The 23,824-nt window shown below is 38.8% G+C and overlaps 1 protein-coding gene across 1 annotated transcript in view; it reads right to left on the bottom strand.

The window, feature by feature from the left end:
* Nucleotides 1–666: 666 nt before the first annotated feature.
* Nucleotides 667–23,824, bottom strand: part of LOC139732211 (xenotropic and polytropic retrovirus receptor 1 homolog) — a 67,913-nt gene continuing 44,755 nt past the window's right edge. Inside the window, exons 6-16 of the mRNA XM_071643089.1 lie at nt 23,013–23,093; nt 21,421–21,499; nt 20,263–20,450; nt 11,254–11,433; nt 8,997–9,144; nt 8,055–8,252; nt 7,032–7,204; nt 5,779–5,915; nt 5,069–5,189; nt 3,915–4,003; nt 667–2,186 (exon numbers count right to left, since the gene is read on the bottom strand). Of these exons, the coding sequence (XP_071499190.1) occupies nt 1,961–2,186; nt 3,915–4,003; nt 5,069–5,189; nt 5,779–5,915; nt 7,032–7,204; nt 8,055–8,252; nt 8,997–9,144; nt 11,254–11,433; nt 20,263–20,450; nt 21,421–21,499; nt 23,013–23,093 (1,620 nt within the window). The 3' untranslated portion in view covers nt 667–1,960. The remainder of the gene's footprint in view (nt 2,187–3,914; nt 4,004–5,068; nt 5,190–5,778; nt 5,916–7,031; nt 7,205–8,054; nt 8,253–8,996; nt 9,145–11,253; nt 11,434–20,262; nt 20,451–21,420; nt 21,500–23,012; nt 23,094–23,824) is intronic.

A 23,824-nucleotide genomic window follows, 5' to 3' on the forward strand; every position in this document is an offset into this window, starting at 1 on the left:
TTCAGCTACAACGAAATTTTGATACAGTGAAAGAAAACTGCCGGTCCCGAGGACTTCATTATAATGGGAGTCCACTGTACCACAATCACACTTATTTGCAGCATTTTAAGATACGGAAAACGAGTGCGCATTTTTTTTTTTCCTGTTAACCTTCCTAAGGCATGTCTTTCTGTGTGTTTTTGGTTTTGTTTTGTCTAATAAAAGCTGATAATTGCTACTCCATTTTGTGTCCCTTTTCACCCAAGAAAAGAATAAACATTACAGAACAAAACCAATGAACACCAACATCAAACATTACTGCTTTATCATTTACTGTTTTATATGGAGTTGATGCTACCGTCTCTCAGTTGCAGCCTTAAAACATAGGATAGTGTTGTGAAGATGATCACAATTTATATCCCACCATGTAAACTCATTTCAATTACATATTAAGATTAAAAGGCTCAGACAATTCCTATAAATAAAGATACATGCACTCTGTGAGAATAACTCAGATGATTCTACAATGTACACTCTAGATATATTTCATATGAAAGACTGATGCAAATTCAAGTGCAATGGATGTTGATTGGCTGTTCGTACCTATCACAAGTACCACATTCTAAACACAAGAGTCACACTTGCAATAATTGAAGTGTTTCTGGTGCTTAAGAAAAAGTTGTAAAGTAAATATTGCCACTTGATTTTAAAAAGAAAAATCCCTGCAGCTACACATAAAGTGGTGCCAAATAAGCTTCAAACTTCCATGCACTTTTATATGTGTGCACTAGTTCTGAAATGCTTGACAGCTTCAAATTAAAGGGTATGACTTTAATTACAGTATTTCAAAACAGATGTGTTAATGAAGGTCCAACATTACTGATGATTTTCTTCTTAATGCTACACATTGGCATAGAAGTATGGTAACGATACTTTGAAAAAAAAAAACCCAAAGCAAAACTGAGTCTGATAATAGTTTGAGTGCGTGTACAAAGGGTAATGTACAGCTAGTATACAGTTTCTTCAGTTTCATCACTCATTTTTTTCCCCCACACTTTGTCACAACACACACACACTACATAACAAATTGAGTATACTTTCCATGCAAATTACATGCATGTGCGACGAGAAGTTTCCTTCTTCTTGTTGGCACCAACAGCTGCAGTCTGTAAATCGATAAATTTGTTGTGACACTTAAAACTCGTTGGAGAACTCAAACCATCCTCCATCTACACGAAAAGACTGTGGACATGATACAAGGCACTATACAAATTAAAAAATAAAAGTATATTTGCGACAAGATCAACGGGAGAGCAACGAAGCAAAAGATACATTGCTCCATGGCATCACACACAATGAAATATAAACCCACTTTCTTGCAAAAACAGCATAAATTTCTTGATTATGATACACTTCATAGACTGTACATACACATTATCTTTTTTTTTCAGAGCACCATTTTAGCATTTTTATATGAAAACATAACAGGAGATAAACAAAGGGAGTACAGACTTAAAAGAATCACAAAACGTTTATCACAAACACCATGATTCCTTTTATTCTTTTTCTTTCTTTTTTTGCTTCAGCTGACGAATCATTATCTGAGAACAATTCACATCCTCAGTGTAGATGGGTTACCATGACAACATAATACATGTCATTGACGTAACTGACCATAGAAATGGGGCTTCATGTCAGCACTCTCTCTCTCAAAGTTTTGGTTACATCACATTAATCTTTCTGTATGATGTCTTAATTCTTCTATAGCAATGCCAGGCTCCTGACCTACTTCATAGCTATCATTACGACCCTGCAGTACACTTTTCCACCATCTACAACATTTTACATAACTCATGAAACTTCTCCTTTTTATTGGTTTAAGTTATACCATGACAGTGTACAGGAGGGGAGACGCAAAGTCCATCTCCCTTTGTGTGAATGTGTGTAGAGTGTGGTCTGCTAGAGAGCAGCTCGCCTCCTGTCAGAGAAACTTTTCCCCCTGGTTGCCACCATCGCTGCTCTCTTCCTCCTCCTCCTCCTCTACGTGCTGGTACAAGCCAACCTGGGTCACACTGGTCTTGGACGACTGGTTGTCGCTATTGCCAAGTTGGAAGCGCACTACGGACGGCCGTCTTGGAATGCTCTCCTCCTCCGGGCTAGGTGGCGTCTGCAGCAAAGGAAGTAAGTGGCTGTTGTCCAGTGCAGTGCTGGTGGGAAGAAGAAGAAATTAAGGGTAAGAAATGGTCACTCTTATCAGTCAACCAATGAAATGATCCTGTTCATTTGTTCATTTAATTCATTCTTCCCTCCCTCAATCCATCCATCCATCCATTCTACATCCCAATGTGCCTGGCTGCTACTACTTGCTGACTATTGCCAGTTAAGGGGATGGCTAGTAACCGATCAGTGGGAATCAGTGGGAATGCTGGAGGATGATTGTGCCAATTCTTGTGGTATTCATTTAAGAGTACATTATATATCTATTGTTGTGTGAAAATTATTTGCTCCAGAATGGTCTCATATTCAAGTAATGTGCAGTTTAATGTTTCCAGGTTAGCATGCCTGTACAGTAACGGGGCATTAAACTGCACGCTACTTGAATATGAGACTATTCTGAAGCAAATAATTTTCACATAACAATAGATATATTCAATGTACTCTTAAATGAATCCCACAAGGAGTGGAACAATCATCCCCCAGCATTCCCACTGATTCCCACTGATCAGTTACTAGCCATCCCCTTTAAAGCTACCTGGAGCAAAACATGCACTGTGAGCAACAAAATAAGTATGCAAAAAAGAATCACTCCTTATATGTTTTTCTGTGCAAAAGAAGTCAAAGCTTCCATGGGAATTACAGTCAGATAGTTTCTAGAGGTCATTTTTCATATGACACATAAAGCGGAATAAATCAAGAGTCTCTCCACATAAGTAGCAACCTGAACAGCTTATCTCATAGAAGGGGGGGGGGGGGGGGTCACTTTTTAATTTGTTAAGAGTCATATTGTACTCTTTCCAGCATCACATTTCCCCTACAAAATCACAAGTTTGATGTTTTAAACACAGGCCTTAACATGATTTGATGATTTCTGTGAATATTTGTCACATTCACTCTGTTTGGGAGATAAATTCTTCTATAGAAAACATCAAAAACATCAAACTCTCAGCATGAAAATTGTTGGCTACGTGATATTGGTTGAACTTCACAAAAATTCAAAAGTCCTTTCCTTTGGCAGCTCGCTCTAGCCTTCTATACAATGTATGATTATCCCTCTCTGAAGGCAACCTTTGTGAGGAATACTTGATTGCATAAGAGCCTTCTCAGTGTAGTGTGGTATTCACAGCACCGGTCGAACTCTTTCAACATCGGTAGGCAAACACTGACATCTTAACTTTGATATTCATTCTGATAAGAACTAGCACTGGCTGTCAGGCGAAAGCTTGATAGTCCAGTGGATACGACTCCTGTCTAGTAATCAGGAGATCATTGGTTTGGGTCCAACCCCAGTGTGCATGCCTGTGATTTTTTATCATGGCTACTACTAAAACACTGAATATTCTAGGGGCAATTTTTCAATCAGTTGCACTTCACTCTATAAATGTGAAGTTTTCAAGACACTGTGGAGATTGAATATCCAATATGTGTGTGAGAGAGTCTTAGCAGCAGCCCTCCAGGACAATATGTGAATCAATAGCAGCAGCCCTGTAACAGATACTGTAAAAGTGGAAATTTTCGCGGTGTTGAAATTTTCGCGCATTTCGCGCAACCAGAAGCTAGCGTGAAAATAAAAGCATGTGAATATTTTGCGTGCCATATGTTCCAGTTAGCTGATGTCTTGATTCCACGGAATTAAAAACACGCGAAACACGCGAAAAATTAGTCACGCCAAAATATCCACTTTTACAGTACATGAGAATCATGACTAAGACACTCACCTCCTGACACTGCATCTCCTGCGAATCTCACTGGGAGGTTTGTGCTTACACAGCGGAACAAACTCTTCATTGTCCATCATCTCCTCAACCTAATGAATGGATGGAATATCAAAAATACAAACAGTGATATCTCCTTCACTTTATCACACACATACTGCATTTTCAAATTTCACGACCAAGAAAAAAAAATGAAATACAAAACAGACCACTTTATAGCCATTAAAAATAGGAAGTTGTGCATTCATTTTTTTTTTACTGTTTTCCAGCTCTGATTGTTGGTCAGTTATTTGTTTGTCACACTGTGCAAATACTTTTTGTATGGTTTTAAAATATTTCAACAAAAAGAAGTTAAAATGTGAATTACAAGTAGAAGAGTTCAGTGGAGGATCAAGAAGTCACTGGCCTTTTCTCCTCTCACTATTATCCCTACATCCTAAACTACTTTTCTATCTATTGACCGATTCGGGTTCGTTGAGGGCAGCAGACATTTCATAGCACTGCGCGCAGCCATAGTGGGTGTATCAGCCGACCCCCCCTGCTCTCCCCCACCCCCGGGCAACAGGTTTATCACGCACTTGTAACAAAGGTTCGCGCACTAGCAAGCATTCGCGCACTCAGTACGAGACGCCCATTGGCTAAAGCAGTTTTTCATTCTGCGCGCGTGCTAATGTAGGGAGAGGGGTGGGGGAGTGCGGAGGGGGGGGGGGGGTCGGCTGATACACCCACTATGGCTGCGCCCATGCCAAAAATACACATAGCGCGTCACAGAATCGGTCAATACGCTATGTGATATGTAACTGCACTTACAGTGTACAACAAATCTTTCTTGGACTTGCCCTGGCAGTTAACAGGAAGCATTATTGAACTTTAATCAATTTCAATCCCATCAACAACCTTGAAAGAATGACATTGCAACACTCAAGAATAAAACCTAATATAAAACATAATATCTGCCCCTTGTCATTTTTCATTTTCATAACAGTCTATTCATAGTGCATCAAAGGTGTAAAGAGATAACTGGAGATACAATGTAACTGTGGCATTTTCACTATTGAAAATGAAATGCTCTCATAATATCATCATTATATGCCAATAATACTCCAAGATGTTTTGCCACTGTGCTCTTTGTGACCTGATGGCTGGATTAGTCTCACCTTCATTGGGTTGTTCTCATCCTCCTTGGCTGGTTTGATGGAAATGTCCCGCACAGCTCTGAACTGACCACAGTTATTCAAATGCTCATTCTCCAGTCGGAAGAAGTTCCATATGAACCGTCTGAGTAAAACAATGTCATTGATATACAGAGCTTGATCACAAGTTTTGTACATTTTAAAGAGCATCATTGTAATGTTTGGGAAACCACCAGGAAAGGATGAAGTTGTGAAATAGAAGACATGATTACAGATTTGATCTTTTAACAAGTCCTTGTATTATGCTTAATGTACCATGTGCTTGTCAACAAATCGCATAATACAAAATTGTGTACATGTGAAATCAAATACACACAACATTGTAAGATCAAGATTTCTCAAGGGCATTGACGATATCTATTTGTTTTTAGACGCATCCTTACACTCGATTATTGGAATAACTTCACATGTCACAAAAGCTTTGGTAACTCTGAAGGGAGATAATGTGTAAAAGTGTTACATAAAGATAGCAGCCAATACAGCATACAACAGTATCCATAACACTTTTTTAAGGAACTCCAGAAAGTATGCACCAAGTACAAATTTGAACATTTTGTCTCCTGATCAAATTTGCATCATGGATAGAAGGGTATATCCATCTACATATAGACTCGAAGTATGAAAGTCTATGAAAGCACAGAAAATGAGAAGACAGATGGGTAATTCTCACTGACCTTATGACCTCCAGCAGGGACAAAATAGTTCTAATAATCTCATTGTTCCTCTTGCCGATTCCCATCTGACCCAACGTGACGTGGACGGTCCAGATGAAGCGAAGGATGAAGTCTTCTATCATCGCAAAATAGTAGACCTGAAGGAGGGATGGAATGAACCGACCATTTGTGGCATGTACAGATGTCAATTTGGATGAATTAAAAGTGAGAATTTCATGAATTACTTCCAACTATTTATTAGTACCTAGATACAGTTGATGTATTAGAGGATGCGTATGCTGCCTCAGCTTAACAGAATGCTATTACCTCTGGGTTGTATCCTGTGTGGTACTAAACTCAAAGCACCAATTCACAGAGCTCTACTACAGGTGACCTTCACACATCTTTAGTCCAAGGATGACCTGCATTTGCATGGATCCAAAGTTGTCCATTTATCAGGTAATAGTCACACAAATACACAAATCTCACATTGTATCCTCATAATAGTGCTGGTATGTGTCAGGTTGAAGTACTTTAATATATATATTCAGATAATTATTTCAGACTTTACTTAGTACCACTTGTAATAAATAAATCCCAAGCCTGACTTAAAAGTGATTCTTCATATAAAGAGCCATGTCTATCTGTGCTGATAGTTCATATGTAACTGCCCAGCTCAAAACCAACAAAAAATCGCAGATTTGGATTCTCAGTAATGGACCAAAATATGTCATTTGGGTTGACTGAATCAAACTTCTTAAGCTTGCTGTACCTGGGAGAGTAATCTTTTCTCTACCTACTGTCAAAATTTTGTGACATAAAACCAAAACCAAAATCGAGATAATAGTAGTTCTTCTGGACTGTCTTTCACTGGACAGATGATGCTTCTACTTGGTAATAGAATGGAGAGTGTGTTTACATCAATATTTCTTCACAGGAAGCCTGAGTGACCCTAATCTTTAAATCTTCTTTTCTCCCTTTTCTATGAAACTGCACCTCCCAACTCTCCCTAATTTCAATGATCTCTTTGTCAATGGGTTAGGATGGTCTAATGTTAACAAGTTATATTTCATTTTAAAGCTTTAGAGCTTGTATCTTTTTAAACTATGAAGAAAAGTGGAAATTCATTTTGGCCTATTTCGTGCTGGGCAGTCACATACATGTATGCCCTCCAGTGCTCTCTGCTAAATCACTGTGGTGGAGTTGAGAGCACATTGGCAGAAATTGCAGAAGGTACCAAGAAAAAAAAAAAAGAAGGAAAAAAAAAGTCCAACCTTTTCTGGATAGACTATTTCATCCCTGAGGAGTTTGTAGTAGGAATTCTTCTCCAGGAGACCCCAGTCCATCTTGATGTCCCAGGTGAGTGTGTAGCAGGAGCTGATGAAGGCACTGAGGACCCAGCAGTAGAAGAGAGGATCCTGGCTGAAGTGGCTATACGTGTTGGACTCTGAAACATCGCACGATCAAATGAAAGGTACATGATCACAAAACAACGCTTTGAATATCTAAATCCTGTCAAACCAGACATTGTCGTGTGTGAAACTTTCACAAATTTTGCGAGGAACCCAGACTCGCAAAAGAAAGTTTTAGTTTACTGTACAGCAAGATGTTTTTGCAGTATGAAATTTTCGCGAATTGGAGCCAACAGCCTTTTTCGCGGTATGGAAATTTCGCAAATTGCCACTGGCATTCAATGCAAATAGTGCAGACAAGAACTTTTGCGTGCATTTTAATTTTGCTAATCTTGGCTCTTGATTGCAAAATTAAAATGTATGTGAACATTTCTGGTTTTACAGTATACACAATGCATTGAATACCAGTTGCCAACACTCACGAGACCTAGATACTCCGCTGAAAAGTCTAGACAAATACACAAACACCACTAGCACCACATGCATCATAGCGACATTCATCTCTTCTTGACTTCACATAAGCCTTGCTGTGACTGCTGATATCAGCATTAATCTGCAGAGAACACTGCAATCTAAAGATCAATACAAGTGCTCTATCTAGTGTATATGAAAACTACACTTGATCAGAATATGTCAGATATCATTCAAATGCATCAATTTCATAAATGGAACTGAAATAAAAACAATCTTTTCAAAAAATTCTAGACAGTGATAAAACACATGGCTCAACTCCTAGCCAAGTCTGCCCCTCACCTCCTATTCATTCTGAACTTCAACCCACATTATTAGACATGTAATTGAATCTCTTTTCTATTTGCTTGATTATTTGACAAGTTAGAAAAAACTCAATCAAATCTAGGCGTGTTTTCCACATATCTGTCTCACCTTTTCTCATATGTACAAATGCTGAGAATAAGACAACGAAGAAAGTCGTCGAATATTTGCCCGCATTGACGAGATGGGGGTTGGCCTGCCGCGAGTCGTGGTAACGCCGCAAGCACTGGGCAAAGCGGAACCACGCAGGCAGACACTTGACTACTGCTCTAATTCCATGCGAGTAAGAAGATAAACAAGCTACATTACCTGTGAAGAGAGAAGCATAATCACAGTTACACACAGATTTCTCATCAGTTCTTGTGGTTTCTACTGTGTAACGCTACTTTGGACCCCACCCCCACCCCCCCAGAAAAATAATGAATACATAAAATAAAAACAACAAAATGACTTAATTGATAAACAAACTAACATTTGGGGAGAGTTAATTATTTTCTGACTTGAATAGCAATCTTTTCTTTCACTGTCCATGAACAGAGCTTGATAGATTGATGCAAGGGATAAAAGACATCGTAAATACAAGTATATCCATAATACAGATAATCATTCTCGGCCTACAGCTGTGATGCTTCCCACTTTGGAAGAAAATGAGATCGTGGCATAAAAATAATGACTAACAATTTAGCTGTGATCTACTCATTCAAGATAGGATACAAACGTTCATCAGTACAATGATTCTGATGTGCCTTTTAGATAAATATCAATTTCTATGTGTTTAAATGTATGCAACCCTTATACATCAATGCTACCATACAACACATATTCTCTAGACATTTCTAAAAAAGGATCTTGATGGTCCTTGCTTTCTTGTGGTATTGTTCTATATTGATTTGTCATGCATGGAGACACAAGATATCCAAACACAATCATAAGTCTTAGTTTTCAAAGAGGAAAAAGGGTGTGGGTTATTTTCTGCTGACATGCATGCATTTCAATTCTTAACGAGATAATAAGACACAAACAGGGGAAGAACTTAGCAGCTGAATTACTCACATTGTGTATTAACCCAGCTGACTTCACAGGAATAGTAGCATATAAGGAACTCCATGTCAAGAAGAACGATGGTTAAACTATTGAGTTGATCAGCCAGCCAGAAATCGGCAAAGCCCACGGCGTGAAATGGAGCAATAGCTATATGACCCTGAAAGCAAATAAGAGAAAGTTGGGACAATTTTGGTTACTATTTATGCAATGAAGTCCAGCGGTCAGAATTCTCCCCATCACACATAAATGTTACATTACGTCACTAGTGGTCAGGTTCGTATAGTGGCTGTACCCTACGTGCAAATGAATATGGTCATCTTATGCACCCACGCACACTACATGGAGGTCGAGTGGGGTCAAACTTTCTGCACCAACTTGGGCACTTCTGGTAATGGAGAGTTACTGGGCAGCAGGCACAGCAGAGCATACAATGATATGCTGTCATCGCTTTCCATTTTCTTTTTTTTTTAATTCCCGATCATGACTAAAACATTGTCACTTCACCATATATATGCATTTTCACATCTCATAACTTTATACTTCTTTTCCCAACATGTAACAATTGCTGAGACAAATCTGCCAAACTTTGGTAGTTTGGGGATAGAGATAGCGCTCCATGTTTTTCTTGTATGCTGAAACCCAGCTTGCGCTCTGCATCGGCACAGCCTTGTTAACCCGTTGAGGACGGATTGATTTTGCTACTACACACATTTCCCATAGACACCTGCCCGAGTATACTCGGGACTCGTCCTCAACGGGTTAACACATTGTTACAGAAAGTAAATAGCGCCACCGCTGTTTGAGTTCTTAGGTATATATGACAGGGGGAGCTGATTTGAGCCTTAACAAGCCCACTTGGTTTTCAGCCAGTGCCCTTATGTGGATCCTCAGTAGCCATTTATCTGAAGACTTATAAATGTAAAATGGCAGGCTGATGACACACCAGTAATTTTTGTTCCACATTTAAGGCATCACACGAAGGCCATGCCGTTACCATGGCAACGCACTTTTTGCCACTGCGGAAATATGTGTCTTGCACATTAACATATTCAGATGAACATCTGTACCTAATTTCATAAAAATTGATCAAAAACTGTGGGAGGAGTTCGCGACGCAAGATTTGTACCCATTTTTGCCCATAATATGCCGTTACCATGGCAACATACTTTTGGGTACTGTCAAAAAATACGTCTTGCACATCTACAACCCAAGGCACACATCTGTGCCAAGTTTTATGGGAATCGGTTGAAAACTGAGGAAGTAGTTCGCGACGCAAGATTTGTACCCATTTTTGCCCATAATATGCCGTTACCATGGCAACGTACTTTTGGGTACTGTCAAAAAATACGTCTTGCACATCTACAACCCAAGGCACACATCTGTGCCAAGTTTTATGGGAATCGGTTGAAAACTGAGGAAGTAGTTCGCGACGCAAGATTTGCAACGGACCGACCGCCCGACCGACCGCCCGACCGCCCGACCGCAAATATCACAAATTAGAGGGAGGAGTTTCACAATACAGAAAAACACCTTTCCAAATGAATAACAAGGTAATCATGAACCTAATAACCTTGAAATGTGTTCACTTCAAAATGACAAGTCACCAAAGAAAAATGACCTAATTGAGGATCAGCATAAGGGCACTGGCTGAAAAACAACTGGGCTCATTAAGGCTCAAATTAACTCTCCCTATCGCATATAATTGTAAGAACTCAAACAGCAGTGGCACTATTTCCTTTTCTGTAACAACGTTTTGAGACAGAGCAAAAAAAAAAAAAAAAATTGAAATGTACAACTGTACATTGAAATATCAAAATGATCTAGAGTAGGACATATTTTAAAAGAATTCAGCTTGCATAACATACCACCACACCAACATGTAAATATATCTCAATTTCTGAACATCCCCTAAAAATATGAATGTCAATGGTCACCTGCACCTCATTTTGAAGTTGAGCAATTATATGTCATATACAAGGGGCAGTTTGAACCAATATCAAAGCTGAAACAAAAGGTGAAAAATATTACCCCATACTTTATTCTTTGTGTTATTACTATTATTTTTTTTTTGGTTGGGGGGGGGGGGGACTTACAAAAATTACAAATGACTACGTCTTGTACTAGGCAGGTAAAATATGGGAGAAAACTTTAGAAAAGTTACAAGCAGAATCTTCAATATTCAGTGTTCTGAAATTTGTCTCGGCATCAGAGTTTGAAATTGGTCTGAAATATTCCAAAACCACAAGGTTATAGCAAATTCCCTTACTAGTATTCTGAGCAGCCAGAAGCGGGCGCGATAGTTGAGGGTGCGGGTGGGGTTGATGAGGTAGAGCACCATGCAGCCGGCCAGGATGAGTGGGTTGACGTACGGAGGGATGTCAGTCATGCTGCAGCAGATGAAACACAGGATGCTGATGATCCAGAACACCAGGAAGAGCAGCGCCACCTAGTGGTGAGATGGAGAAAGGCCAGCAACCAAATCTTGTCAGTGGGTTTGATGTAGATTCTTGGTGGCTGATGGGGGCAGGAGATAGGACCTGGGGACTACATGTACCTAGTTTGGGATCTGGGCAAGTAGTACCACTGTACTCATTTAAAATTTATGCCCAGCTCTAAAAGATCTTGGTTGGTAACTACTGAATATGTTAAGCAATGGGTGTGTCATACATACAATTGTATGAATGGTTTAATCATTCAATCAGAAAAGCAATAACACATGTATACTGATGGAAACACAAATAAGCTTATCCTCCCCAATCAAAAACAAAACAAAACAAAACATAAATAGGTCTTGATAGAAAACACATGTTTACTGTAGAAGTGGATGCTGTCATGGAGTGGAAATTTTCCTGCATTTTGCACAACCAGAAACAAGTACAAAAATAAAAGCCTGCAGATATTTTGCTTGCTTGTTATATAATATGTAGCACTATGTAATGTCTCAACTCTACTGAATTAAAAACACACAAAATTCATCTTACTTGGCAAAGCTAGAAAATCTATTCAAGTGAATATATAAACTTATACAGTAACACATATTTCCAAGCATATTACCACTAACAGATTTATTGTTTTTCTGCTTTAATCTGTGTGATTTTATATCTTAAAGGTTAAACTTAAAATTATTTTTTGCACTCCACTCCTCAACCTATAACCAAAAGAAAATCAACTTGCAGATTTGCAAATGACGTCAACTTAAGAAGTTCCCAGCAACCACGCTGACACGCCTGCCAAATTGACCCTACACACAGTTCGTCCCCATCCCGTTATCAGGTGATTGCCATGTGATTATGCACGTAATTCACATCCACAATCCACGTGCCAAGTCGTGCGAAAGTTTTATGTTAAAGTCTCTTGGAGTAACAACATGATAATTCATCCATCATGCCTTAACATTACACCTGACGTCACTTTGCAATGTGCTACAGACTTTGCCCTATCCATGTCTCTGCTATTTTACATCTATGTCTAGCGTTTTTCACTCACCCTGTCATATTCACTGAAAGCTACTGCAATTGTAGAGATACCTCACAATGCAATCTTGGACTCTTTTTTTTTTCTTCCAGTTGGTTAGGCCTATCCATTCTCTGAGCCTCAAATCTAATGGTTGAATTGTCATGTCAAAACTATCATTCCAGCTCAATGCTGGTGAAATTCAGAGAGATTTCAAAATTATTTGATATATGAAACACCCTGATAAGTAAAGCCTTTCAATGACGGGGGGAATGCCATGTACACAAAATACACAAGATTACAAAATATAGATATTTCCAAGTCTGAAATTTACCCCCAATATAAGTCACAGACCATGCAGAGAAAGGGAGTGAAGAAGATCCCTGAAACCACAGGTAGCCATTATCACTACCTGTCTGTGTACATGTCCCTCTGAACATTCTAATTGAAAAGGCAATAACCTTGTGTCCTGGCACTTGATATATATGTAATTCCAATGACAACAAGAACTGTTGCTTTTTTTTCCGAGAAATTCATATCACGTACATACACATTGCATAGTACACATCACATACAGTAAAAAGAATGAAGAGAAAGATGGTTATCTTGGTAATAAAATTCCTGGTGACTATCATACTTTCTTGCCAATATAAATACTGCTATCATCTACGTGTGCACTATGTGATTGGCACAGCTTTGTAGAACAGCTATTCTGATACACAACGCAGACCTTCCAATCTTTCTGACTGAAAAATAGGGACGATTTGGCTCAAACGTAGGAAAAAAAAGCAGTTTCCGTAGAAGCGTGTGGTAAAATTATCAATAAAAATAGGAAATTCCTATTGACACAAGGGCTGGGAATGGTCAAAATTCAGATTCTTTCCTCAAAATTCAGAATGCTTGGGAGGTCTTCACAATCACAACGATGAAGCAGGAGAGAAAGAAAGAGAGAGGAAGAGGAAGAAGAAATCAAGTTTTACTTTGCTTTCTGGAATATATCAACAACATCGATTTTAAATTAAATTTAAAATCCATTTCATCTTTTGATAAAATGGGGCCCAGGACCTACAAAGTTTAAACAAACATTTGTATCCACAGTAAAAATCTATCCCCACTAACCATTGTCACAAACCAACTTGTCAATGTCTGAAAAAAAGAAACAAAACAAGAGACAAAAATAAAGCGGGTTCATTCTAAAAGACTCTACACTGGTTGCAGATGACCAAGGTTACCACAGCGAAACCACCTTGAGATGGTCCAACAATGGCAGCATAGATCTTAATGATTCAGGGTTACACAAAGCTATCTTTGCACGCACAACCTTTGCAAGTTTGCATACAACTTTCAATTTGCTGATGATTATTAGCATACCGTAAAAGTGGCATTTTTTGCAGTGTGTAAACTTTCGCGAATTTTGTGCGACATGAAACTAGTAATGAAAATAAAAACATGCAAAGTTTTTAGCTTGTTATATGTAATACTACTTCATATTTTGATTATGGGGAATTAAAAACACACAAAATTCATCTTACCACTCCCCAGGATGAGCACAAAATATTACTTGTGTCGCATGAACATTTCCACTCTTGTAGTACTACACATAACAATGCTGCACAGTGGCACTGGTTCAACGGTTCCTGACTAGCAAAAATCACTGTTGGACTAGTAACTTTTTCATGAATAGACAAGTAAAAATGGAAAAACTGGGTACCTACTGGTCCGAAAGACAGGTCGGACCAGTAGAAAAAGATGGTTAGTGTGCAGCCTTGCACATACGTATGTAGGCCTAGTGATCCGTTCAAAAATGAGCGAGAGAAGGATGAGTATTTTCAATGGCTGCACAGTCACATGACTTATACCACAATTCAACAGTACCATGAGGATAAAGCAAGCCAATCATACCTGTCAGAGACTCGAGTTTGGATTTATACCTTTTTCCACTGATCTATTTGGGTGCTTTTTTACAACTGTATTTCAATTTTGACAAATTTTCTGGATTTTATGAGGTGAACTGTCCCATTCACGATACATTCTCGAAAGCAAAAAAGAGGGGGAATATGCATCCAGGTTGCAATACCAACGACAAACTTCTTTACATACTTTGAGGGTTGCCAATGATTCAGACAGCAACATCAGGGAGACTCCACTGAGCAATCAGCTGGAGATACTTGCTTAACCCATAGAGGACTGACTAATTTTGCTACAACACACATTTCCCATAGACCTCTGCCCGAGTACATTCAGGGCTCATCCTCAACAGGTTAATAAATGTATTTCAATGGGTGAAAACAATACCAAAGTCAAGGAGGCTTTTATATTCTATTGTCAGGACATGACGAGAGAGTTTAGTTTTCGAGAGTCCTTTGCCGAATCACAGAGACATGGCTGCTCTACACTCCTAGTACAGTTTCTTCCTTGAGGATGCCGAGTAGGCTTGTTGGCTATGGCAACACAAACTGACTGCCAGGTTTATGGAAGTGGTCCAGAGGTGTGATCCAGCTAAAGACTTCCCTACATCGAGTGCAACTAGGGGTGCTCCTACTACCACTCCGGTGTGAAAGGGGTCTCAGTGACAACGTATGCCCTCCCATTAAAGGGGATGGCTAGTAACTGATCAGTGGGAATCGGTGGAAATGCTGGGGATGATTGTTCCAATCCTTGTGGGATTCATTCAAGAGTACATTATATATCAATTGTTTTGCGAAAATGATTTGCTTCAGAATGGTCTCATATTCAAGTAATGTGCAATTCGATGTTTCCAGGTTAGCATGCCTGTACAGTGACGGAGCATTAAACTTCACATTACTTGAAATGAGACCGTTCTAAAGCAATAAATTTTCACACAACAATAGATACTATAATGTACTCTTAAATGAATCCCACAAGGATTGGAACAATCATCCCCCAGCATTCCCACTGATTCATACTGACCAGTTACTAGCCATCCCCTTTAAGCCATTCAAAGCCACAAGCAAGACTGTTAGATGTGATGAAAATAACAATCTTGAGACGCGAGTTTGGAGAGGGTTAATGACCTCTACCTGAAAACAAAGGCCTTCAGGTTTCCCTTCACTCTGCTCAGAGTCACTAACACGCGAGGTCAGACGTAGCTGATAAAAGGAGCGCAGTCCCTGTTTGCACAAGGCTCACTAGGATGGGAGCGTTTTATCACAATCTTGACAGTCATTGTTAATGCTGTTTGCACTGCATTCATACAAACGCCATATATGCGACGTAAAGCAGCTGAAGACACAGGGGAAGGTGCTATAAATAACAACCAAGAGTAGAGGACATACTGCCGGTGTTTGTCATCTGTTTACAGTGCACGCTGCTTGAAGCCTGTCAATCTAAAACAGAGATAATTCAAGTATGACAAGGCAGAGGGCAATCACCTCTCCCATGGCAATCCCCCCCTCCCTCCCATTAAACCATAAATGCCTCCCTCCTTGAGTGCTCCTCGTCATATCTAATGCCAATTCAAAGCATGATACAGATAACATATCATGTCAGCTTGAATTCAACGAAAAACTGACAGTGTTGTTCACATGAATGGCAGGCATCTGGTAAACATCTCATTCATTACAACTATTGGTCGCTTTGACTAGGACTTCTTTTTTTTTTCTTATTCACGAATGACGATAACATCAGTCAATGATGATAATGATTGTAATTGGCATAAACAGACAATTTTATTGATAGAATGGTTGTCATTTTGGTGATGATCTCACATTTTTGCTGGATTCAATTCTTCCTGAGGTTGATATATGATTATGTCAGTGATATGTTGTCTGTATTGCAAGACAGGACAATGTACAATGTATGTCATCTCCACGTCTTCCTACTGTCACTTAATCCCGGTGGATGATTTGACGTACTTTCTGTGAGAGATGATTTTTCATTTTTCATACAGTATTCTGAAAAGAGATTTTGAATTATTTGCTGCTATCAATGATTTTTTTTTTTTTTTTGCTGTTTAAATGAAGTTACAGTAATAGTGATGTCAAAACAGTATTGTGTGAGTATCTTATAACTGCATTTCATGCTTTCCAATAATATCATCTACAATGTATCAAATAAATTTATTTTCTTTGGCAGTTGGGGATAATGAGAAAAAAGAAGTGCAAAGATATAACATTGCTTTGACTGGTTTTGTAAATGAACTATACAAAGTAAATTTGTCGAAGCTGATAGGGTAAATACTGTATATGACCCACAGTTGTATACACAATAAGCATACAATCAGGAAATGTGATGCCCAAATAAATCAAAAACCACTTGATCATCTTTTGCAGGTCTGCCAACATTCCCACATCCAAATCAGGGAGATTCCACACAGCAATCAGGGAGATATCTGTGTGTTACACACATTTCAATGGGCAAAAATAATTCCCAAATCAGGGAGATTTTGATATTCTCTTATTCAGACATGAACAGACTTTGACATTTTCAGGGAGACTCCTGCAGAATCAGGGAGACTTGGCAGCTCTGCTTTTGATGCAAATGACTGCATGACTTGCCCTGGTAGCACTGGCAAAGTTGCAGTACAGGAGGATTGTGATGCATTCAACCATAATCCATTTGTATTCCAGACATAAAAATTGGGGAGGTTTGTAAGAGTCACTAGGGAGAAACTAGTGTGTTACATGCATGTCAATGGGAGAATGTCATTTTCCAAAAGCAGGAAGGCTTTCATGTTCTTTTGTCAGGACAAAAAAGATAACTTTTTGAGGAGCCTCCACACAATAAGGCAGAGTTGATAGCTGTAGTGGAAATAGAAACATCCTGAATTCGTAAACAGTTCCACTCTTTGTGATAGCTGCCTCTCCCAATTCCACCCAAAGTCATCTGAAGACAAGCTACACTATATGACTACCTGGCCAGACTTAGTGATTGTGATCTTTTATTGTGCATACAAAGAGCGACTTGATGTTCTTATAATATAAAGCAGTGCATTCTTACATCTATGTCACATCAACTCCATACCAGGTAAACCACTATCTACACCTCTGTTTGTGCACAACGTCTTTGGGACCGCGAGATGGTGATCGAGGAAGGGCTAAGATCGTTAATCAAGTGCTCTGTTGCACAGTATGAACAAAGGGTGGACCAATATCCAGCTGGGCCTCTTTCTTCACCCATTTCTACTGAAGCCACATAAATGTGAGCTTCTCCTTTTATGACAAGATTAGTCCTGCATGTAACGAGACACATCCCTAGATCTCTTTTTTTTTCACTAGTGTAAAAAAAAAAAAAAAAAAAAAAAATTGATGGCAGTATTCATCATTACAGCGGGTTAAAGTATCGCACATGAAAACTATTCTCTATTTTTCCCTTCAATAGAACAACCCCTGTAGTAGGGCAGATATGTAACAAAAATTGGTCGAAATGCTCACATCCGGCGGAAAGTATGAAATTTTGCATATGGGGGTCTTTTGGGGCGCTGATTCCAAATATTGCCGGATCCAAGAGATTTGACCACGGGGTCGGCCGCCATTTTGAATTCCAATATGGCCGCCATCACAAAACAAATTCAAAGATCCCTATCTTCAGTTCTGAATGACCTGTGGCACCAAAATTTGGTACACATGAGCGTTTTGACACATTGAATTTGATGACAGATTGATTCGGAGTGTCTGACAAACATCGAATGGCCGCCATTTTGAATTCCAATATGGCCGCCTCGACGAAATATTCAAAATCCCTATCTCGATTTCTAAGTGGTGAGTGACCCTGAAATTAGGTGTAAACAAGTATTTTAACATACTGAGTTAAAATATTAACTGATGTGATGTGTCTGACAAACGCAATGCCGGCTATTTTGAATTCCAATGTGGCTACGAAGACAAACATCACGACTAACATTCACGAGCATGTCAAAAAGTGCAGCAAAAAGGAAGCATAATGCACCTTTCACCGACGTCACAATGTAAATACATCAGCGCGCACTCTATCAGTTACAAACGCGCGCTCAATCAGGTAGCCTAATTTACAAACCGAGATAGAGATTTTCAACACTCCAACATGGCAAATTTGTATTAAATTCAAGTTGGCTGCCGTGCAGCTTGTCAGACATATCAAATAAGTCTGTTATTGAAGTCATCATATCTTCATGCTTTTATATATCAAATTCCAATCGCAAATGTCATTCAGAACTGAAGATAGGGATCTTTGACGGCGGCCATATTGGAATTCAAAATGACGGCTGACCCCGTGATCAGATCTCTTGGATCCGGCAATTTTTGAAATCAGCGCCTCAAAATCCCCCTATATTCAAAATTTCATACTTTCCGCCGGATGTGAGCATCTTTTTCACATATCTGCCCCACTACTGGGAGAATAACACATACAACCATGCAGACACAGACACAGACACATACAAACAGTTTCACATACAATGTAGGCAGACCAAAAAAAAAAGACACTCAGAGTTATGTGAACCCAGACACACAATTCACAACTCAAAAAAAAAGCCTCCATTGTCCATACCTGTCAATCAACCAAAAAGTGATAAATCATACCTGGTAATCAAATTTTGATGACAATGATAAGATCACACAGGCATGAAGTCTCTTCACGCTATTCGTGACACCGGTAATAAAGCACTGTATTTTATCTATATGGACTTTGAGTTCACGGATACACATCTCTTTCTAAACAGAGAATTTAACGTAGAGATGAGACATCGAATGCTACACTGCACATCTCCTCCCCTTGTCAATCATAAAAACTCATGTCAACATGTTGATGCATCATACATGTACTTAAGATTAACTTGTAATGGTGATAAATCGATAGCAGAGGTTTAAATTGGCTCTCTGTTTATGACACTTGTGATAAAGTGAATGTTATCAATGAACCCCGAAGCATTCATATTGATATCCTGCATGATTTATTGCCACATTCTCACAGGTCAATAACATACTGCATACTCTACACATAAATGACCCTGAAACATGATTTGCAATAAACAGATGTGGATGAACACTTCGAATCAATATTTCATGACATATTAAAAAAAGACAGATCATCGAGCTTGACTTAATTAGTATTAAACTATTTTTACAAATGCTATCAATTTGTTGATAAAAGCTCTACATCCCAAATTTCTCTTCAATCTGATTCTACAGCTACAGCTTTTATTTAGGATATACATTTACACTGCATACGTTAGGGATATTGTTTGCATTTCCATTCCCATAATTTTCCACTACATCTGGACATCCAATATCAAAGTTTGAACTTTTTGGCAGTGCAGTCATAGTTTGTTGTTTTTCTAATATAAAATAATACTCTACAGCTGAGAGAAATGAGTGAATAAGCAGTCTAACTAATTGACTGACTGACTAACTAATCATCAAATTAACTGCTTATGTAATCAAGTAACTAAGTAACTGAGTAACTGGATAACATGCAAAGGAGCATAATTTGGTTATGCTCATATGCAAAATTGGTATTTTTCCTTTTTTAATTGTCCTTTTTAAAAAAAAAAAAACAAATTGAAGACCTTTAGAAGAGTTTACCAGCAATACTAGGCCAGATTTTCATGGGGAATAAAATCCTTTCTTCTCTGCTCCCAATAGACAAAACAGCAACGACAACTGTAGCAAGAAATGCAGTCAAACCTGTCTTAGTGGCCACCTGTCTATAGCAGCTACCTGTCGTATACGTCCAATTAAAAAGATTTCCCTCCAAGAGAAAAGCCACGGAATAGACCCAATCTACAGCAGGCACCTGTCAAATAGCTGCAATACTTTTTTGTCTCCCTTCGGCGGCCGCCATCAACAGGTTTGACTGTAACTCTTGAAGGAGATCTATACGATACCTCAAGGAGCTGCTCATGCGACAAGTTGTTGCGTGGGTCCAGCTCGAAGATGAGGACGTGGTTGACGCCGACCTTCCTCCAGCCGTAGGTGTTGATGCCGAGGAGGAAGATCATGAGAATGATGAGGAACATGCCTCGGTACATGTGAACCGCCGGCATGTTATCCACCTTGCTGTCTATCAGGATACCTGTCGCCATGGAAACACATGAATTCATATTATTACATTGTAGACATCAGTTATCTGCCAACTACTAAAGATGTGGTCTCCATAATTTGAAAATAGAAGTGAGTAAAAGGAGTTGCTGTAGTGGAAGGCACTGCCACGATGGTGGATTGTCTACCACTACAGCAACTTCTATCACTCACTTCTATTTTCACATATTCACAGCACTATTTCCCCTCTTCTAACACAGATGTCTATCTGTCAGATCTTGTACTCTTCACTGAGAGGGTATTACCCTGACAAAACTGTTGACACTATAAACATCTGCTGTTCAATCAATTATTTTAGAAGCTCTATAAACAAACTTTCAGGAAATTCAAGCACAATTGCTGCAGCCTATAAATTCCCAATGCAACGATACTGGCATAAACATCAGAAAAGACAGTGAAAGTCAAGGCAAAAAAAAAAAAAAAGGACTCACATAGGGATTGTCTTTCAAACTTTCTTTCCATCAAAATATTAATTTTCAATCATGCAAATATTTCTACATGCTTGCATTCAAACACCCTACAATGTAGCAAAAACTCATTACACATGTTTAACAAAAATTGCAATCATCATACAAATGCAAGGATACATGTGAATCTCATTAGCTCTGGTAAACATTACAGCACCTTTCCAATACTTAAAAATAGGCAGGGAGGACTTTGCCTCCAGCTTTGAAACTCAACATCTGAGTACAATAAGAGGTGGCCAAACACCTAGAAATGTTAAAGACACAGACAAACTTAGAAGCAAACATTTCAGCCATTCCTACCCTTGCCCTCATTTAGTGACATTAAGTTCTTATCAAAGGTGCTGCATTCACCTGGTGCTATGATTGTCTCTGAAATAACTGAAAATTTATTTGTTTGATTTGATTTCTATGCATGCTCCAAACGGGCAACAAAAACATGAATTGATGGGGAATATAAAAGATACAGTGTACGTTTACCTGCAACTGCGGCTACAAAACACAACACTGTAAATATTCCTAGATACAGCCCCACTCTGAATGTTGTCCAGTTGATGTTCTACAGCATAAAAAAGAGGAAAGTAAAGGTTAACCAAACTTACATAATCATGATTGATGACAGCAAACCCAATGAAATAAATCGTCATAAAAATCCACAAACACAGATTGCATACTGATGAAATTTACCTCACTACAGCAATGAAACAAAGTGAAATTTGTGACATGTCTTTGGTAAATTTTCCAGCTGAATACACTGTAGAATGTGTGACCTTTGCCTACCAAAATATAAAATGAGAGAGAGAGAGAGAGAGAGAGCGAAAATGAGAAAGAAATTGAACCACAATCCTGGAAAAATTATACTTTCATACATGCCATGGTAGGCAGATAGCATAAAGTTCTGTTGGTGTACCTTCAGAAAAGTTATACCAGTTTGTATGTAATATGATTGTAAACACTGGCAAAAATTAAAACAATTTTAATATCATATGAATGGAACATTTCCAAACATGTTAGGATCTCTTGTGCCTCCTTCCTTGGGCACTAACAGCCACTTTGGTCCAAAGAATATGTGCAAGAAGAGCCAATAACAATGGCAAAGTGGATAAAGGCTGTATCAACATCATTCTAACTTGGCAGATTGCCCTTTCACTGCTAAAATCATTTGCAACCACAGGCAAAGTCATGTGTGCAGGAACAAACAATAGGGGCGTGGCAAGTATGGTATGAGGAATCCTGATATGACGTATGCATGTCAAATCTGGACATGAGGTTCTAATGCCAAACTCCTAGCATACAATTACAACGACCAGCTGAGATCCATTTTGTTTACATCAGTACGCATTACTGGTATCCATATACATGTACACTGTGTCCCATCACTGTATGAAAGATTTGTCATATCGAGTTTATTCAATGCTACAATGTAATTCTCAAGAGGGCTCGGAATTCATCATCTACCATTTGGAATTCGCTGGCAAGTCCAAAGAGGTTTTACCAAAAACTTGCCTGGCTGACATGATTTGCAAGGATAAAGAGTTGTTCTGGAGTAATATGAGATGAAAAGCGTACAATATTTTCAATGGTAACACACAATTCTTATTCCTAAAGTGCTCTCCCTGTTCAGAAGTGGGCAGGTAGAATGTGACTAGTATGTGATGATCGAGTTGTGCCGTAGCAGTAGCAGTGAATCTTTTTAGCTGCATGTGATTCACTATTGCACATTGGATACTGCTATGGCCCAATATATATATAATCAATCTAATCAATTCTAAAATATAACTATGATTGGGTATGATCTGTGATTGCAATTTTTTTAAAGGCATACCTTTTTGGTTGATATTTCACATCTTCTTCATTACCCAACTGAAATTACGTCATCACATCATCATTTCACACATTTTCATATCATACGTCTCCATCTTACAGCAAAGATCTACATTTTATGCATTTATATGGAAACTATGTTTTATCCTTCAAATAAATTGGCAGACTAATATTCAGGGCATTCCCTTCAGCATAATGAGCCTGTGTGTTCAGCTTGCACTGGCTAGAAGACATTAAAGTCACTGTACCTTTGCACCAAGAGGAGGTACCCTAAGTTTGCTCATTGCCTTCTGCCTGTTCCCAGCCTCAAGTTCATTGATGTACAGAGTCTGCAGAAATAGACAAAAGGAGAGAGAAAAATGGAAAGAGTCTGTCATGAGCCATGCATCAATCATATCAAGAACATCACTTGGAAGGTGTTTGGCAATGACAAATTAGAAAGTTATAGCATGCATGTTGACATAAAGGCCCTCTGCATGATTAAAGAAACTTTGATACTGTCGATCGCATGGACCAAAAGCTAGTATACACTCTAGCATGCCACATTTGTTGAGACATACATTTGGTCAAAGTTGGAAGATTAAGCGTTAGTCCAATCAAACCAAGCGTAGTGAACATCCATGGATATTTACACAATCACACCTAACATGTATACTCGTATGAGAAAAATAATTTGTGTGTGTGTTCAGCTCTTATAGAATTCAAAGTGGCATGATGATATTTTGAAATTCACAGTATCCATCACATAATCAAGTGACAGCAAGGACATATGAGATTAAGTGCTCTTGTAGCGCTCTGTATGAAATCACCTGGTTCTACAATGAAAGGTTTGTAGCATGAGAAAATAACAGTGGACCTTTCTTTCGTCAGTTTAATGACCTTTCTCATTTCCTGTACAGTCATTGTTCCCTTGAACACGTTTCACTTGCAGGTTTGTATTTTTGTAGTTTCGGTATTAAAGGCAACACAATGACAGCAACATTTGCTTCATGTAGTTACTCTAAAAAACCAAACAGCTCATATTTCATCTCATTCCACTTTTCTATGGCATTAACAGGAA

The sequence above is a fragment of the Diadema antillarum genome, unplaced genomic scaffold (assembly GCF_040938485.1).
Source record: "Diadema antillarum isolate AM-2024a unplaced genomic scaffold, OU_Dant_1.0 seq00000406_RagTag, whole genome shotgun sequence".
In the NCBI taxonomy this organism is placed as follows: Eukaryota; Metazoa; Echinodermata; class Echinoidea; order Diadematoida; family Diadematidae; genus Diadema; species Diadema antillarum.